Source organism: Antennarius striatus, chromosome 12 (genome assembly GCF_040054535.1).
Source record: "Antennarius striatus isolate MH-2024 chromosome 12, ASM4005453v1, whole genome shotgun sequence".
Lineage (NCBI taxonomy): Eukaryota > Metazoa > Chordata > Actinopteri > Lophiiformes > Antennariidae > Antennarius > Antennarius striatus.
In genome coordinates this window covers 7099395-7113837 of record NC_090787.1, presented here as the reverse complement: position 1 = coordinate 7113837, position 14443 = coordinate 7099395, and the positions used below count along the sequence as shown (strand labels likewise).

Genomic DNA, 14443 nt, shown 5'->3' with positions numbered 1-14443 from the left:
TGTTCCCTATTGGTTGTGATTTTAAACAAAATAAATTTAGAAATGAAAACAGAACAACTTATTTTGACAATGCTTTATGTCTCCAACCTCTTCTTTTATCAGTAGCACTACCTGCCCCTCAGCCTTAGACAAAGTGCTGCCCTTTCCCTACCCAACTAGAGCCATTAAATTTTTACAAAAATACAACTAACCTGAGCCCTCCCCATGTCTGGTCTTCAAACTACCTTTGATCAGTACCCTAAAAGCACAGACAGTACCAATTATGTGTCAACAACAGAACGCTTTGAACGCAGACAGCTCACCGCTGGACATTTTTGTGCAGATGAAAATTCTGGTTGCCCCAATTTATCTTATTTGGCTCATTACTGGAGGCTGATGTATTTTAAAACCAATTGTTTGATCAAGTCTCCATAATTTTCATTCAGTTGGTCCTAGTGCTGAATAAGACAACTCATAACAACCCAGTAGGGTTTGATTTTAGTTTTTTTCTTTTTTGATTATAAGCTTATGTATGCATACGTGATAATTTTTTTTATCAATTGATAAATGTGAAACATGTTTATCGCTCGGTGGCGAGCTTCACTTTGTTCTTCTGTGGAAAACAAGACACAGTTCCTATGGAATTCTTCTCAGATATGTAATTTTGTCTTGAGGCCATGCAGAAAGAGAGAGTGGGATCCATGTAAAATGATCCAAAAAAGAGAGGCATCTGGGTAGAACAATGAGAAGAATGGACTGTAGATGTTGCGTAGGCTAAACTGAAGTGACTAATGTTGCCTGAGAGAAGGATTTGGTCTGAATTTGGGAGAGTGCCACAATACACGAGAGATTAAACGTGAAGAGGAAAGCTGTTTCTATGCTCCTTCTTGATCCCACCTCTCCATGTGCCACTAGTGTGATTTAAATCTGAAAGTGGTGTGTGAGCATGGTTTGTGAATATTCAGATTTAAAAAAAAATGTTTCCAAGAAGGCTGTATCTGTGTTGGATCAGAGATGTGGCACAACCTTCCATTCCAGTTAATGGACAAGCAGGCTTAGACCAGACAGCTAACAAACTGTTAGAAATGGAGGAGGAAGAGGTACAGAGAAAGAGATAAAGAGTTGAGTATGCACACTCTCACAGCAGTAGGTTTGTTTTTTTTCCAGCAGAATCCATGGAAGGAGCAATGACAGCAGGTCCTGAAGCAGCCAATAAGAAATATATCTCAACTCAGAAGTAGGCTACACTCCATTACATACCACTACATGAAGAACGGCAGCTTAAACGGTAGCAAGACAGGGAAAAAAAAAGACTCAACAAGCAACTTGATGCTGGGTTTTGTTAATTAAAAATACATGTCATCAATTAGTCTCCAATCAATCATTTCCACATCATCTCGGTTTAAAAACATGCCTTAAAATAAAGTACCACTGGGAAAGGTATAACGCAAGTGTTACGTTCTGTTTGTGCTGCTTATTTGTGTTCTCTGGCAGACAGACAGGTGTAAAACAAAACAAGTATCAGATGTTGGTTTAAAGCTGTGCTCCAGTGACCACTGAACCCCACTGAAACAAAAAAGTATTCAATGATAAAATTTAACTAAGACTTTGATCTTATTTTCCTTCTTATGCACAGGATCCATATGTAGTGTGGCCAGTGGAGGGAGCCTTGTTTTTATTTATTTTTTAATCATTTGTACTAAAGGTTGAGATCAGTTCACTGTCAACTCGATAAGCAGTTTGGTGTGTGGAAACATGGACAAACAAACAAATAGAGATTGCATAAAAGTTGTAGAAGCTTTCAACCACATGAGAGCTAATGAACTACCTATGACTGCTACTTGTTCAGGTTCTAAAAAAACAACAATCTGACCTGTGCAAAGCAAGCAAAACACATTTGGGTAGCAAAGTGGATCAGCGTTTCCCTGAAGATGTCCTGCACATAAGAAACCAATCAGAAGAAGAGCCACGGGGCATCAGACGCAGCAAGGCTTTGTCATCCGTTTCCGGCTCAACGACGCCTCTGCATGGACCCCCGCTGCGCACTGTCAGATGCAAGCGACTCGTAGGTTTGATTCATCTATCAAACTGACTGGAAATGAGTTTGCAGACAGAATTGAACTGACCACAAGCCTTGTGTTTTAGCTTTATCAGCCACGGCGGCTTCAGGCTGCAACTCTGCGAGGCCTCGTGTCTGCTGGGGCCTCCCTTTATGAGACCCTCTTAAATTTCTTCCACTGAATTACTTATACAATGTGAGGTGAATTTGATTTGAACGTCGGATCACTGTTCATTATTTCCTTTACATTAGAGGCCTGTAGTCGTAGAGCAACAAGAGCCTCTGAGATGACAGTAGTGAAAGAGAAGTGCCTGGCAAACACAGGCTCTGAGGATTGTAAACCAGTTACAGTATATTCACCACGCCAAACGTTGGCCGCCTCAGAACGTGTTCTTTGTGAGGATAAAGAAAAGCAACTCGCCACAGCATTGATCAAAAAGTGGGAAACAAAAGTGCTTTCAGTTGTCAGTCTGTCAGTCTGTGCTGTCAGAAACATAAACACGAAAGCAAGAAAGAAAACCAAATACAATAAATTAAATCAGTTTTTTTCCCCCACAAATAAAATGAAATTAGTAAGAGGAAGAGGAATCATACTACTTAACTACCTAAGATTTAATTAGGAAAGCATCAAGCTCTAGATTCATACCAACAAACATACAAGATATTTTGTTCAGTGGACAGGGTTGACACAAACTAAAACACAATAAATACTCTGAGAAACAAAAGATAAGGTATCTCTTTATCAGCTAAAAGGACACTAAAAAAAAAGGCAGGTCCGTCTGGCAGACTCGCTCAGAAGGGGACAGGGCAACCCTCAGGAGGGGAAATAAATCAGGAGGGGCAGGGCAGCCCTTCCCCTTCGTACTTATGGCACTACAGCAATTCCCCATCCACGTGTTACTCTCACTTACATTTATCTTATCATTCTTTGAGTACTTTTTTTTCCCATTACCCTGAACAAATATCCCCTAATGGTACCTAGTCAACACAGCTGGATTTCTTTTCTTTTTTTTCTTTTTTTTTTAATAATAGCTTGTCCATGAATTTCACGTTTGTCTGTTTTTCCGTTTTTTTTGTCAGCATAAAGTGCAACAGTGCTTCTTGTTCTCTTCTCTGGCCACCTGCCATTCCCCCTGGTGACCCACAGTGACCCCCTGACGACCCGTCAAAAGTCAAGGGTCTGTGGATTCTGTATCAGGGTTCACGCTGGTCTCACTATTCATGCTGGTGGCGCTCGCCACGCTCGGCTCCTCCACTTCCTCCTCTTCCTCGTCCTCCTCCCCCTCTTCTGTCACTTCACCCACATCCAGCACTTCCACCTCTTCGTCGTCATCGTCTTCTTCATCCAGGCCTCCTTCCAGCAGCTCCGCCGCAGCCACCTCCCCTTCCTCGGTCGCTGCTGCATCTTCTGTTTCACTTCCTTTCTGCTGCTCTTTCCTCTCTTCCCCGTCCTCATCTGGTTTCTCCCTCTTCTGGTAGATGACTGTCTTGAGTGGTTTGACCAGGCCCTCTTCGTACACTCTCAGGATGGCCTCACATACGAAGCGGTACTGGCTCTGATTGAGAGAGAAAGAGAGGGGGACATAATTTAGCAGAGGGTTTACAGTTTCGGGGAGCAGCTGCATGGAGACACTGATGTGTTCATACGGGTGTTTGGATCATCATGGCCCTCTGGTCTCTCATGGTCCTGACAATATCAAGAGGATACACTGGTTGGCTGCACTCCATTAAACACAACGCTGTCTCCATGGTGATAAGAACTCCTGTCCGGCCGATGCCCGCGCTGCAAAAAATAAAAACATTGATAATGAAGAAAGAGTTCACGAGTACTCTCAATTCACGAACATTGGATTTTGGGTTGACAGAAGGAAGGACTGTACCTGCAGTGAACCACCATCGGCTGGTCCTGTCCTGCACGTTTGGACCTCACTAGAGCCACAAAGTCCAGGAAGTCAGTGGAATCATCCGGAACACCGTGGTCTGGCCAAGCTAAGTACTGAATCTGGGTGAGCTCCCTCTGCTGCTCACTCTGAATACAAACACCAGAGGGGAAAAGACGACAAAAAACACATCACAATTTTGCCTCTCAAGGTGGATTTACGCTCAGCGTTATTCTGAGACATGAATGGAACCTTCCATACATCTTCTTTGTTCATCACCTACACAATTAGGTGCAATTTTGTGGGACTTACCAATACAGTATATCCATTATTATAGACCCTTCCGATTGTTGCCATATTTGTTTCCAAAGTCTGATGTTTCCACTCTTTAATGCTGTTGCATCAACATTGATGCTAAGGATGCACCGAAGTATGAAGGTGCAGACAGATAAACCGTGGAGAAATAGAAGCATCCCTTTACTTAGAGGGAGAATAAACTGGTATTCAGATCACTTCATTATTTGAGGCCACCGTCACCTTACTCTCAAGGTTCTAAAGTAATCAGGAATCCTGAGATACAGCTCGTACTAGAACTGGTTCACAATAATATGTTTGTGTTTAATGTGGGACAACTCATGGCATGTTTTATTGAGTTGTGTGTCCTCGGTAGGAAAAAAAAACAAACACAGTTCCCTGTTTGTGTATCTGTGGCCTTTAAACGTGTTGCTTCTGGGACTAATAAATAATAAATGGCTGTTTTATCATTTCCACTGGACAACTGGGTGTTTCACATAGTTCTTACCCATTTTTCTTCTTTCCAATTTTCCTGAGACAATAATACTGGTGAATTTAGTTTTTGTGGCTGCACTTTGCAAATGTCACCTTGCTGTAATCAAACTATAAAATAAATATTGATGGAAGGAAAGAAGGAAGCCAACACTTCTTTAGTGCTCACAAAATAAGACTCAATGAGATTTACAGTATACTCAACGGGAATACAGTTCTGATGGCAGAACCTACTACAGATACCTACTGACAACTGCTTCATGCCGACTCAGAGCCCTTCCCTTTCAATATATCCTTGCTGCATTGCCATGGTAACACACTCATCTCCATGGCAACAATCACAGGCAGAGTAGAATGCTAATTGCCTCCTTCTACAACCAGATTACATTTTAAAGGTTGTGATACTTGGACAACACACACGGAAGTAATCGGGAAAATAGAGTGAGTGGTGAACACAATGGGAGTGTGTGATCCTCCATTCGAAGCTCATTCTCAATCTGTTTTTAACGTGACCGTTATCTGAGCTGCAACAATTGCTCAACAAACCAAATGGATTTTATTGCTCCCAGCTTCACAAATGTGAATATTTTATGTCATGTCAAACTAAATATCTTTAGATTTTGGATTGATGAAACATTTTAAGACATCCCTTCCGAGACTGCAATGAACATTTTTGAAATAATAATTAGTCGCAGTCCAACAAGCATATAACACTATAAGCATTTTGTATCCAACATAAATAAAATCCTTCAGTTTGGGTGCAGTAGGTTCACCGTGACATGTACAAGTCTGACAGCGCATCGACTTCACAAACTTTCTCCATTATTAAATATCACCGTCCCACTCTCTGTTCCTCCTCTCTTTAGTTTCTCGCTCTCCATATTCAACCATTTGACTGGATGGGCTGGTTGGATGTTGCCATGGTTACCAGATATGTAGATAATCCCAATACGTGCGCCGCATGCAGCTAGCGGCATCCAGAAAAAGAACAGCCCACACTGGTCACTATGGCAACACACCTTCACAGGGTCCTCGTCCTTTCTGAGAAACTGGTCCCTGTCTTTGAGCAAACCCTTCATCTTCCTCCCTCTTTCCTCCCCCTCTCTGGTTATCATCACACACCTCTCTGTCCTCTTTATTGACTCTGCCGTCGCTTCTGACTTCCTTCCCATTTGTCCCTTTATGTTTACCTGTGTGTGCAGCAGAGTCATCTCCCGGACCAGGAAGGCAGAATTGCCCTCTTCGTTGTGGCACGTCACTGTGAAGTCTCCGTAACTGGTGCTGATGTCCGGATTGGGCCAGTACTGGTGACACTTTACCTACAAACACACAAAACGTCCTGTTTACAACTCAACATGTAATTTATGTAACAGGTCACACAACTGTCATCTCTAATCCACTAGTTTGTTCATCAAAAGAAAAGGCTGGGATGAAAATCAGCACCTCCAAGTCTGAGGCTGCGGTTCTGAGGATGGGAACCTGGATTGATGTCTCCAGGTCAGGGAGATCATATATGTTGGGGCAGCCTATGTCGTGATACCGACGCTGTATTGGCTTGTGGTTCTTTATGCCAAACCTCCTCTATTGTCATGAGCTTTCATCAATGATGAAAGAACACGATTGTGGATATGAGGAGCTGAAATGGGCTTCCTCCTCTGCAGGATGTCTCGGTTCTAGCTCTGGGATCGGGTGAGCAGCTCAGGGCTGAGCCACTGCTCATCCATATGGAGAGGAGTTGCCTGAACATTTGGTTAGGGTGCCTCCTGAATGCCTCCCAGGGGAGGTATTCCAGGCATGTCTCACTGGAAGGAGACCCTGGGGTCAACCCAGGACACACTGAAGGGATTACGTATTTGGTATAATCAAAATCCTCAGTTGTTTTTCACAACTTTTATTTAATTTGCTTTTATAAAATACAGCACAAATTAACAAAATATAAAAATCATCTTACCTGGACGTTCTTCATGACACAGAGATACTATTACTGGCGCTAAATAGACCCTAAGTGCCATAAAATCAAGTAATCTTTTTAGTGATATCTTTAAATTATAGTTGTAACTAATAATGCTAAACACAGTTTTGCTACATGCTACCGTCCATCAATTTGAAGCTTCTACTGTACATACCCTCCCCCTTTCAACCTGTGTCGTCAGCATGACCACCATAGACGAGCCCTGCTCCCATGTCATCTGCCAGAAGTCAGCACAGGTATTGGGCAATGGGCCCTGGCATGCTATGTAGCGGTTTATCAGACTGGAGGCTGGAATCTCCATCTACAGAGAGAACGAATGAAATGCAGAGACTTTAGATCACATGAATCACTTCACAGCTCCTTTGTCCAATTTTAGTGAATTTTTACAAGGTGAAAACACTTTTACTGAGTCACCTACAAGGTCAGACGTAGTAAAAACTAGAAGATCATTGAGTTAAGAGCTGAGGGTGATCATTTGAGGATTAAATTGGAAATTAAATAAACAGAGGTGTTATTTCTGTGTCTTGTTCTAACATCTTCAAAGAAATGCTATAAATTTGGAATTTAATCATACTTTCTTCATGACATGAAAATGATTATCAACCAACTTAAATGTGTGAGGAGGAGTTTTGCAAAAAGATATATTCAAATCATTGCATTTTTGAGAAAATACATCATTGAATCTAAAGATGTGAGAATGAAGGTGCATGTATTTCAAACTCGGTCATTAATAAAGCCACACTCTTTCATCATTTTATCACTCACTGGCAGTTTTATTGTGTTTTATTGTGACCATATTAGAGATGCAACGACCATCTCCAATATGGTCATTACATCCATTTCCATATCACAAAGAAGATATTACTAATAGAAGCCAGTTGTGTCTTCAAGTCTAAGTGTCTGATAATATCTTAGACCAATAACAAAACATCTAAACATCCACAAAATACTCCTGACTGTCTCTAAATGCTTGATTCTGAGCATACAAAACATTAACTCACAGGGTTAATGCATGTTAGGCTGATGTGGTTCATTCATTCACCAGTGTGGCCACAATGGTTATCAAAACAGACCACCCACCACTTCATTCATTTTCATTTCTTCATTTTAATGAAGACAGAAGAGAAGAACAAACTCACATTGATATAATTTGCATTGATGTAGTCATCTGTGCTTTTCAGAATGACCCGTGTGGCATCATCTGCAAAGGGAGAGAAAAAGGAATGACTTCACACGCTGAGAGAAGAAGTAAAAGATTTTAAGATGGAAAAGTAGTAAATTTGAGTAAGAGAGTGTGACAGAGGGAACTACAGGTTAATGTTGGTACATATTTCAACACAGACGCCAAGAAAAACAGATGCATATGTGCAGTCACGTACAAGGAGAGATGTCTCTGTAACGATTTTTGGAAACGTTCTGAGGTAATTTGGCACACAGCATGGTCATCCCCGGCCTCTTCCTGTACAGTTGCTGTAGGAAAATGAAAACACGTTTATATTAAAATCAAACAGAATCGGCAGTAAATGTCAAATACTTATTTGCTCTCTTTGTGTATGTATATATGCAAATGTTTCAAATATTTGAAAATACCTAAACAGCATTAAGCACTTTTGTGTGAATGACCGCTTTAATGGGAGATTTTGTGGGAATTTATATGTCAATATTTGTATTTAATGTTCTCATTTTAAACAGGAAATTGTTATGTGATAATGATGAAGGCCAAGAAGCTACGAAAAATAGAGAAAGATAAAGTTTATGTGCATCACTGCATGAGCGTACGTGGACAGTATGTGTTAATGTGTGTTAATTCCTTTTCCACTCACATCAAACTGCGCCAGTATGCCCCCACTGCACAGGCCTTCCTTCAGTGTGACCATAGAGTCCCTCAATGCATGCTGGTCTAGCTGGCCCGGTTCCTGAGGGGACTTCTCAGGGATGTATTGGAAATCGGGCTCCGAGTCTGCTTTCTCCTCTACCACATCATAGATGGCTGCAGGGGACATGTAAAAGATATGTCACACTTTGTACACGCACAGCTAAATCTGATACTCAACACAGTGATGATAACTACTCTGACAAGAGAGGATTAAATGCATAAATCCATTTTGATCCCATTAAAATACCAATATTTCCCATTTTTCATCACCTTAATAATCTACTTTCACACTTTCCTAATGCAGGTTAAAGGAAACTGTATACCAACTATTGACACTGTAAATACAAATGCACAAAAAACATCATGTGCCACATATATTTTAAGCAGTCCAAAACAGTAACAAAAAAACAAAACAAAAAACAGTAGCAGCAGCAAAACTAGCAGCCAGATGTTCAGCTGTTGGACTTCAGGGGGCGGCACCAGATGTGTGTGTGTGTTACACATTGGTGATGACATAAAGACTCATGAATGTGTATTAAAATGGGTAGCGCCACACATCACAGGTATAATCATAGCAGATAGACCAAGCAGCTGCCACATCTAACTGTATCGTCACTGTACTGAAAAGAAAACATCATGAATGCAACTTGCTAGAAAAATGTATGAACTTACAGAGCAAACTAAAAAATAATGTGATATGTAACCGATGAACACAGCGAGTCCAAAACACCCGACGATGAACTGTTCTGTTTTATGGGAAAGACATTTTTCATCATATTGGATGAGTAAATCACGAGTTTGGAATTACATAATATTTACTGGTGGGGAAACTGGGAAGGTCCACCTCTCTTTGACTCACCATTCGGTCTGACCAATAGGATGAGCTCCCCCGAGTGACTCTCACAACTGGCCTTGATGAACATGACCACCTGATCATGGGTGTGGTCAGAGATGTCGCGTCCATTAATTAACACCACCTGGTCACCTTCGTTGAGGCGAGGCACACATAGGTCAGCCTGCAGAGGGAGAGGGAGAGAGACAAGAGACTGGTGAGACATATTTATATATGAGAGAAAATTCTGTGGTGGACTTATGAGACCACAGCTTACTGATGTTCCTGGAGCCACTCGAGACACAATGATGGGCATCTTCTGGTCCGCTCCACCCTTGACACACAAAAACATATCGGCAAGTTCAGTAACCACAACAAAGTCATGCACAAATGTCTCTTCTTTTAAGCCTTAGAGAGATGAACAACAAGGTATTACCTTCACATTGAAGCCAAAACGTCCATGTTCATCAGGTCTCATTTTGATCAATACCAGATTATCATGTGGAACGACTCCATTTAGCTGAAACAAAGTGACATGACATTCACACACTGATTTTTTCCATACCATCCTTTCCTGAGAAGCCGTTAAAGAGAAGCTCCTACAAAGCAATATTAACCTGAAGTTATATAATTAAAATATGATTAAGAAATTTAAGAGTTATGCGTTAAGATCAATTAATGTAAAAATGTAACCTTGGTCAGTAGAGGGCAGAAAATAGAAAAGCTAACAAAAAGCTAAAAAATAAAAACTATCTAAAATAAAACTGCAAAACATGCATTCAAGTGTTTACAAATTAAGGGGCAATAATGACCCTCCAGCCCATTGTTCCCATTTTATTGCTGTCTGTTGTTTGATGCTGGATGGGTAATAATTTGTGGGAGTTGACTTATTTGCTGGGCATGGCTGGCTCTACAAAGGGTGATATTGGTACATATGTATTGTATGTCTTTACATTGTTAAAATTAATGTTATATCTCCTTTGGTCATTCAAGGAGACAATCGTCTTTGGTTTCTATTACAGGCTGCAAACTTAAGTTTGTTTTTCTTTACTTAAAGGACAAATACTGAGGAGGATGCGTCACCTCCCTGCTGCCGTACTGACCGTGGTCTTGTCAGCATTGACAGGAACATCATACATCTCATTGAGGTGGTTGTCCAGGAGACTCTGCTGAGAGTGGGCCTGGATGATCTGGCTCAAAGTCTTTCTGCTCAGTTGTTTAGGGGGTAGCGCTGGAGGTTGGCCATCAACCCCCTCTGGAGATCTGAAGGAGGCAAAGGGGAAATTGTGAAAAAAACACAAAATAAGATTAGCTTTTGCGTAATTCTTCTAGGAATCCATCCAACAAATAAAAAAAAACATAAGTGAAAACATTATTTCTGTGTCAGCGATGATTACAACTTTATGGAATGAAATACATCACACTTCCTTTTACAAAGCACAACACGGATGACACAAGAATAAAACCCTGACCTTTAAGAGACAGAAGAAAGATACAGGTATAAATCAAAAGTCAAGAATAAGGGTCTCATACTGTAGATTGGCCTGTTATTTAGAGACTGGGGAAAAATTGGCAGAGGGAAGTGAGAGAGCAAAAGAGGGAAGGCAAGAGACAGAAGAGTTGATAGCACCGTGTTACTCAGAATGCATTAACCTCAATAAAAGACAAGCACCCTCCTCCTTCATCCAGACAGTCAGTGTGTATGAGGAAACAACACTGTCAGTCAAGTGCGGCTTTCAGCAGCACTGGTCTCTGGAGTGGGGTGGGGGGGTGTATGACAGAGTAATTTCCCCCTACAATTATCTAAGTGGGTGAAGTTGTGTGCAGGCATTCCTTAGGGACTCTGGTACCAGTCAAAGAGCAGTATATTTGTTTTGGCTGTTGTTACTGGTGACACTTTGCGTCTTAAACACACCAGAACTCACATTTATTATGGGTCAAAGTCAGGTCGGGCTTTTAAAACGGGGGGCAGCGTCGGCTGGATTGAGACAAGACTACAAATCCTGTGGCATTACTGTTACCAAAATACCACACAGAATAGTGAAATGAATATGCAAGGAACTCTGCAGCTCACCGCAACTTAGTCAAGGCCCTGGGAGAAGAAGCTTTCAAACTCGTCTACATTGGAACGAATCTAATCGTTCTCCACTTAAAAGCCCAATGGACACAACTTGAGACAGTGTGTACATGTTTTACATTCAACATAACCAACTACCTACTAGCATGTGATTTTGTTTTGCAGTTGTTACAGTTGCACCTTTTCTTCCTCTTCTCACCCTTTAAGAAACATTCACAGCAAAGTGCCACAGTTTACACACATGTGGAACTAACACAGCGTATTAACTGTGACCTGTGGAAGAAAATGTAGACTCTAATTTAGTTTTTATTGGAGGAAAATCTTGGAGCCACGCTGGAAAAATATGGAGCATTGGGCCTGTGGAAAGTCACCGACCTAAAACTCTTGGGGGACGTAATTTGGAGCCATCACAGTAAAGAGAGATGATAAAAAGCGATAACTCGTTTCTTTTGACATCTTGCTTTTGGGAATAGCAATTAAATTGTTCCCAGCTCAGTTGTACTATCTGAGAGGAGGGGGCCTCAGATATCATTTCTAAAACTGTTTGAACCCGTAGATTACTTTTTCAAATTAACGTTATTTATTCCATCAAGATTTCATGTAAAAACAGTAAAAATGTAAAACTACATGTTTAGGAATGATGGGAATAATATACATATGTATATTATATACAGAGAGTCACAAAGCAAGCTGTTTAATGTGAACATTTATATAGTTAAAATGTGATTCTGGTGATATTTCACACTCGTCTGCTGTCAAACTGTAAAAAGAAAGGTGGTTGAAAAGACTTGCAAACAACCAAATAAAAATCAGAAAAGTGTTTTTTATTTTAGAGGACTTGTTTAATTTCATTTTTTAATCTGATACAATCCCCTAGAGTGGACATATGGTGATGCCAGAGATGATGGACAAACTGACTAGAGTAAACAACACAATATGTTTGGATGATGTGCATTTTGTCCGAGTATGAGAGGCGATTATGTCATATCTTAGCTCTGTAACAGTGATTTGATGTGTGTTTGCTAGTGTGTGTATTCACTTGTGTGTGTGTGTGTGTGTGTGTGTGTGTGTGTGTGTGTGTGTGTGTAGATCCGTAGGCAGCGGAACTACTGCTGTAATGTTACTTAACCATTGTGATTTCCCACTGAGAAATGTTCCTTCCCTCTATCTCCCTCCATCCCTCTCTCACACTCCTACTGTGTCATCAAAAAAAAAAAAAAAAAAACATGCTGTATCTTCAAAGCACTCCCTCTCTAACTTAAATCAGTGACCCTCCAGCATAAACCACTTTAGGCTCAGCTCATGTGTCTTCTATTTATGAATCCTCTCCATCTCATTATATTCCAGCTGGATATTTTAAGTGTCATTTTAAGCATTTATAAAGAAAATGAAAAACATTTTTATGAACAAAATCAGACATCTTAGCATCCTGCTAGCTTGAGGTCAAACACTTAATGAATGACCAGTGAATGAGCGAGATATTCTACAGTGTGTGACACACACAAACTAATTCCTAGCTCAGATGTGTTGTACAATGTCTCTGCCACCCGCTATAAACACATTTTACAGGCTGTTTTTCAAAGGATTCATGGCTTCAATGGGGCCAGCTAAGTGACGCTGGGAGAGGGTGTGAACTGTTGGGAGAAGCCACACAGAAAAAAAAAACAGAAAAAAAAAAGTCGACTCAGCAGTACAGTCAGACAGAGTGGCACTGATAAGTATATTTAAACCTCAAAATTGAAGCGCAGCTGGTTTGGAGAGCAGCTTTATTTACGAGACAGTCCTTTTACATTAAAATGCATTTCTCTGCCTTTGTAAAAAAAAAATCCCCAAAAAGAAGAACATTTCATTGATGAAACTTACGGTGTGGAGTCCAAGCTGATGCTGTTGGCCTGCGTGGATGACGCCGACTTGTGATTGGAGGAGAAGACGGGAAGGCTGGGTGAAGCGTGGATCACATGATCGACCAGGTGGCCGACGGATGACGGTCGTAGTCGTGTGCCCTCTTGTACAAACAGAGAGTTTCTGACAAACGCACAAAGAAACAGAAATCATTTGAAACATCTGACCAGGAGGAACGTGATCACGTTTAGCCTTTGTGGTATAAACGCCTGAGCTCTGACTCACTGATTAGGCGTCCCAGGCGGTGAGCGGGTGGGCAGGCTCTGGGTCTCCAGTCTCTCGTCTGATAGGCTGTTCCTGCTGACTGACTCCCAGTCACTTCCGCTAAGCAGTTTCCTGGCCAATGGCTTACTGGGAGATCTGTGCATATGAAGAAAAGAAAATGAAAAGAATATTAACAACACATTAAATCGCTGGCTGTGGTTATCTGCCTTCTAATAGCCAGATTCAATCAAGCAGAAAAAGTGTTGATTACCTGGCAAACACTCTGTCCTTGATGCCCTTTTCTTTTCCATACTGCACAGACTGCACCTCCGTCCTCCCGCTAGAGACAAAAAACTTACAAATTTTATTCACTCCCAATGCTAAGATAGTTTTGTTCCTATATAATGAGAGAGAGATGTGTTAAATATTTGTCCCACAAAACTATGAGTAAAAATTAACCGCTGGGACAAAATGACAGCAACAAGAGTAAAAAAAAATTTAAAAAAGCATTCTCTTGTACACTCACACACGCTGAACCACTACGGCAATATAACGTATCACAAGACCTTTGAGTCTCAGTTCATCTCTCACTCGAATTTTATAAAATGCAAAGTATTTACCAGTGAAGATAAATGAGACCGTCCGCAGCAGCAGAACGATAAGAGCTTGTTGTAAAATGTGAAGGATAGTACATGTGGATTTGTCAGTCCATTTCCAATTTGAGGTGACACGTATAACAATTAGCACTGTCACCTTACAGGAAGAAGGTCATGGGTTCAAACCCCAGTTTTTGACAATGTGGCCTTTCTGTGTAAAGTTTGCATTTTTTCTACATGTGTGAACAGGTTTTCCCCCACCATCAAAAAAACATGCATT

The 14443-nt window shown here is 41.0% G+C and overlaps 1 protein-coding gene across 6 annotated transcripts in view; it reads right to left on the bottom strand.

The window, feature by feature from the left end:
- Positions 1-1011: 1011 nt before the first annotated feature.
- Positions 1012-14443, bottom strand: part of ptpn4a (protein tyrosine phosphatase non-receptor type 4a) — a 54133-nt gene continuing 40701 nt past the window's right edge. For all 6 annotated transcript variants that reach the window (XM_068328999.1, XM_068328996.1, XM_068328998.1 and 3 more), the window contains 15 exons: positions 13839-13907; positions 13589-13723; positions 13325-13486; positions 10488-10647; positions 9821-9904; positions 9662-9718; positions 9412-9568; positions 8500-8666; positions 8056-8146; positions 7816-7877; positions 6831-6977; positions 5895-6023; positions 3919-4067; positions 3686-3821; positions 1012-3594 (listed from right to left, as the gene is read on the bottom strand). In XM_068328999.1, the coding sequence (XP_068185100.1) occupies positions 3211-3594; positions 3686-3821; positions 3919-4067; positions 5895-6023; positions 6831-6977; positions 7816-7877; positions 8056-8146; positions 8500-8666; positions 9412-9568; positions 9662-9718; positions 9821-9904; positions 10488-10647; positions 13325-13486; positions 13589-13723; positions 13839-13907 (2089 nt within the window). In that variant the 3' untranslated portion in view covers positions 1012-3210. The remainder of the gene's footprint in view (positions 3595-3685; positions 3822-3918; positions 4068-5894; positions 6024-6830; positions 6978-7815; positions 7878-8055; positions 8147-8499; positions 8667-9411; positions 9569-9661; positions 9719-9820; positions 9905-10487; positions 10648-13324; positions 13487-13588; positions 13724-13838; positions 13908-14443) is intronic.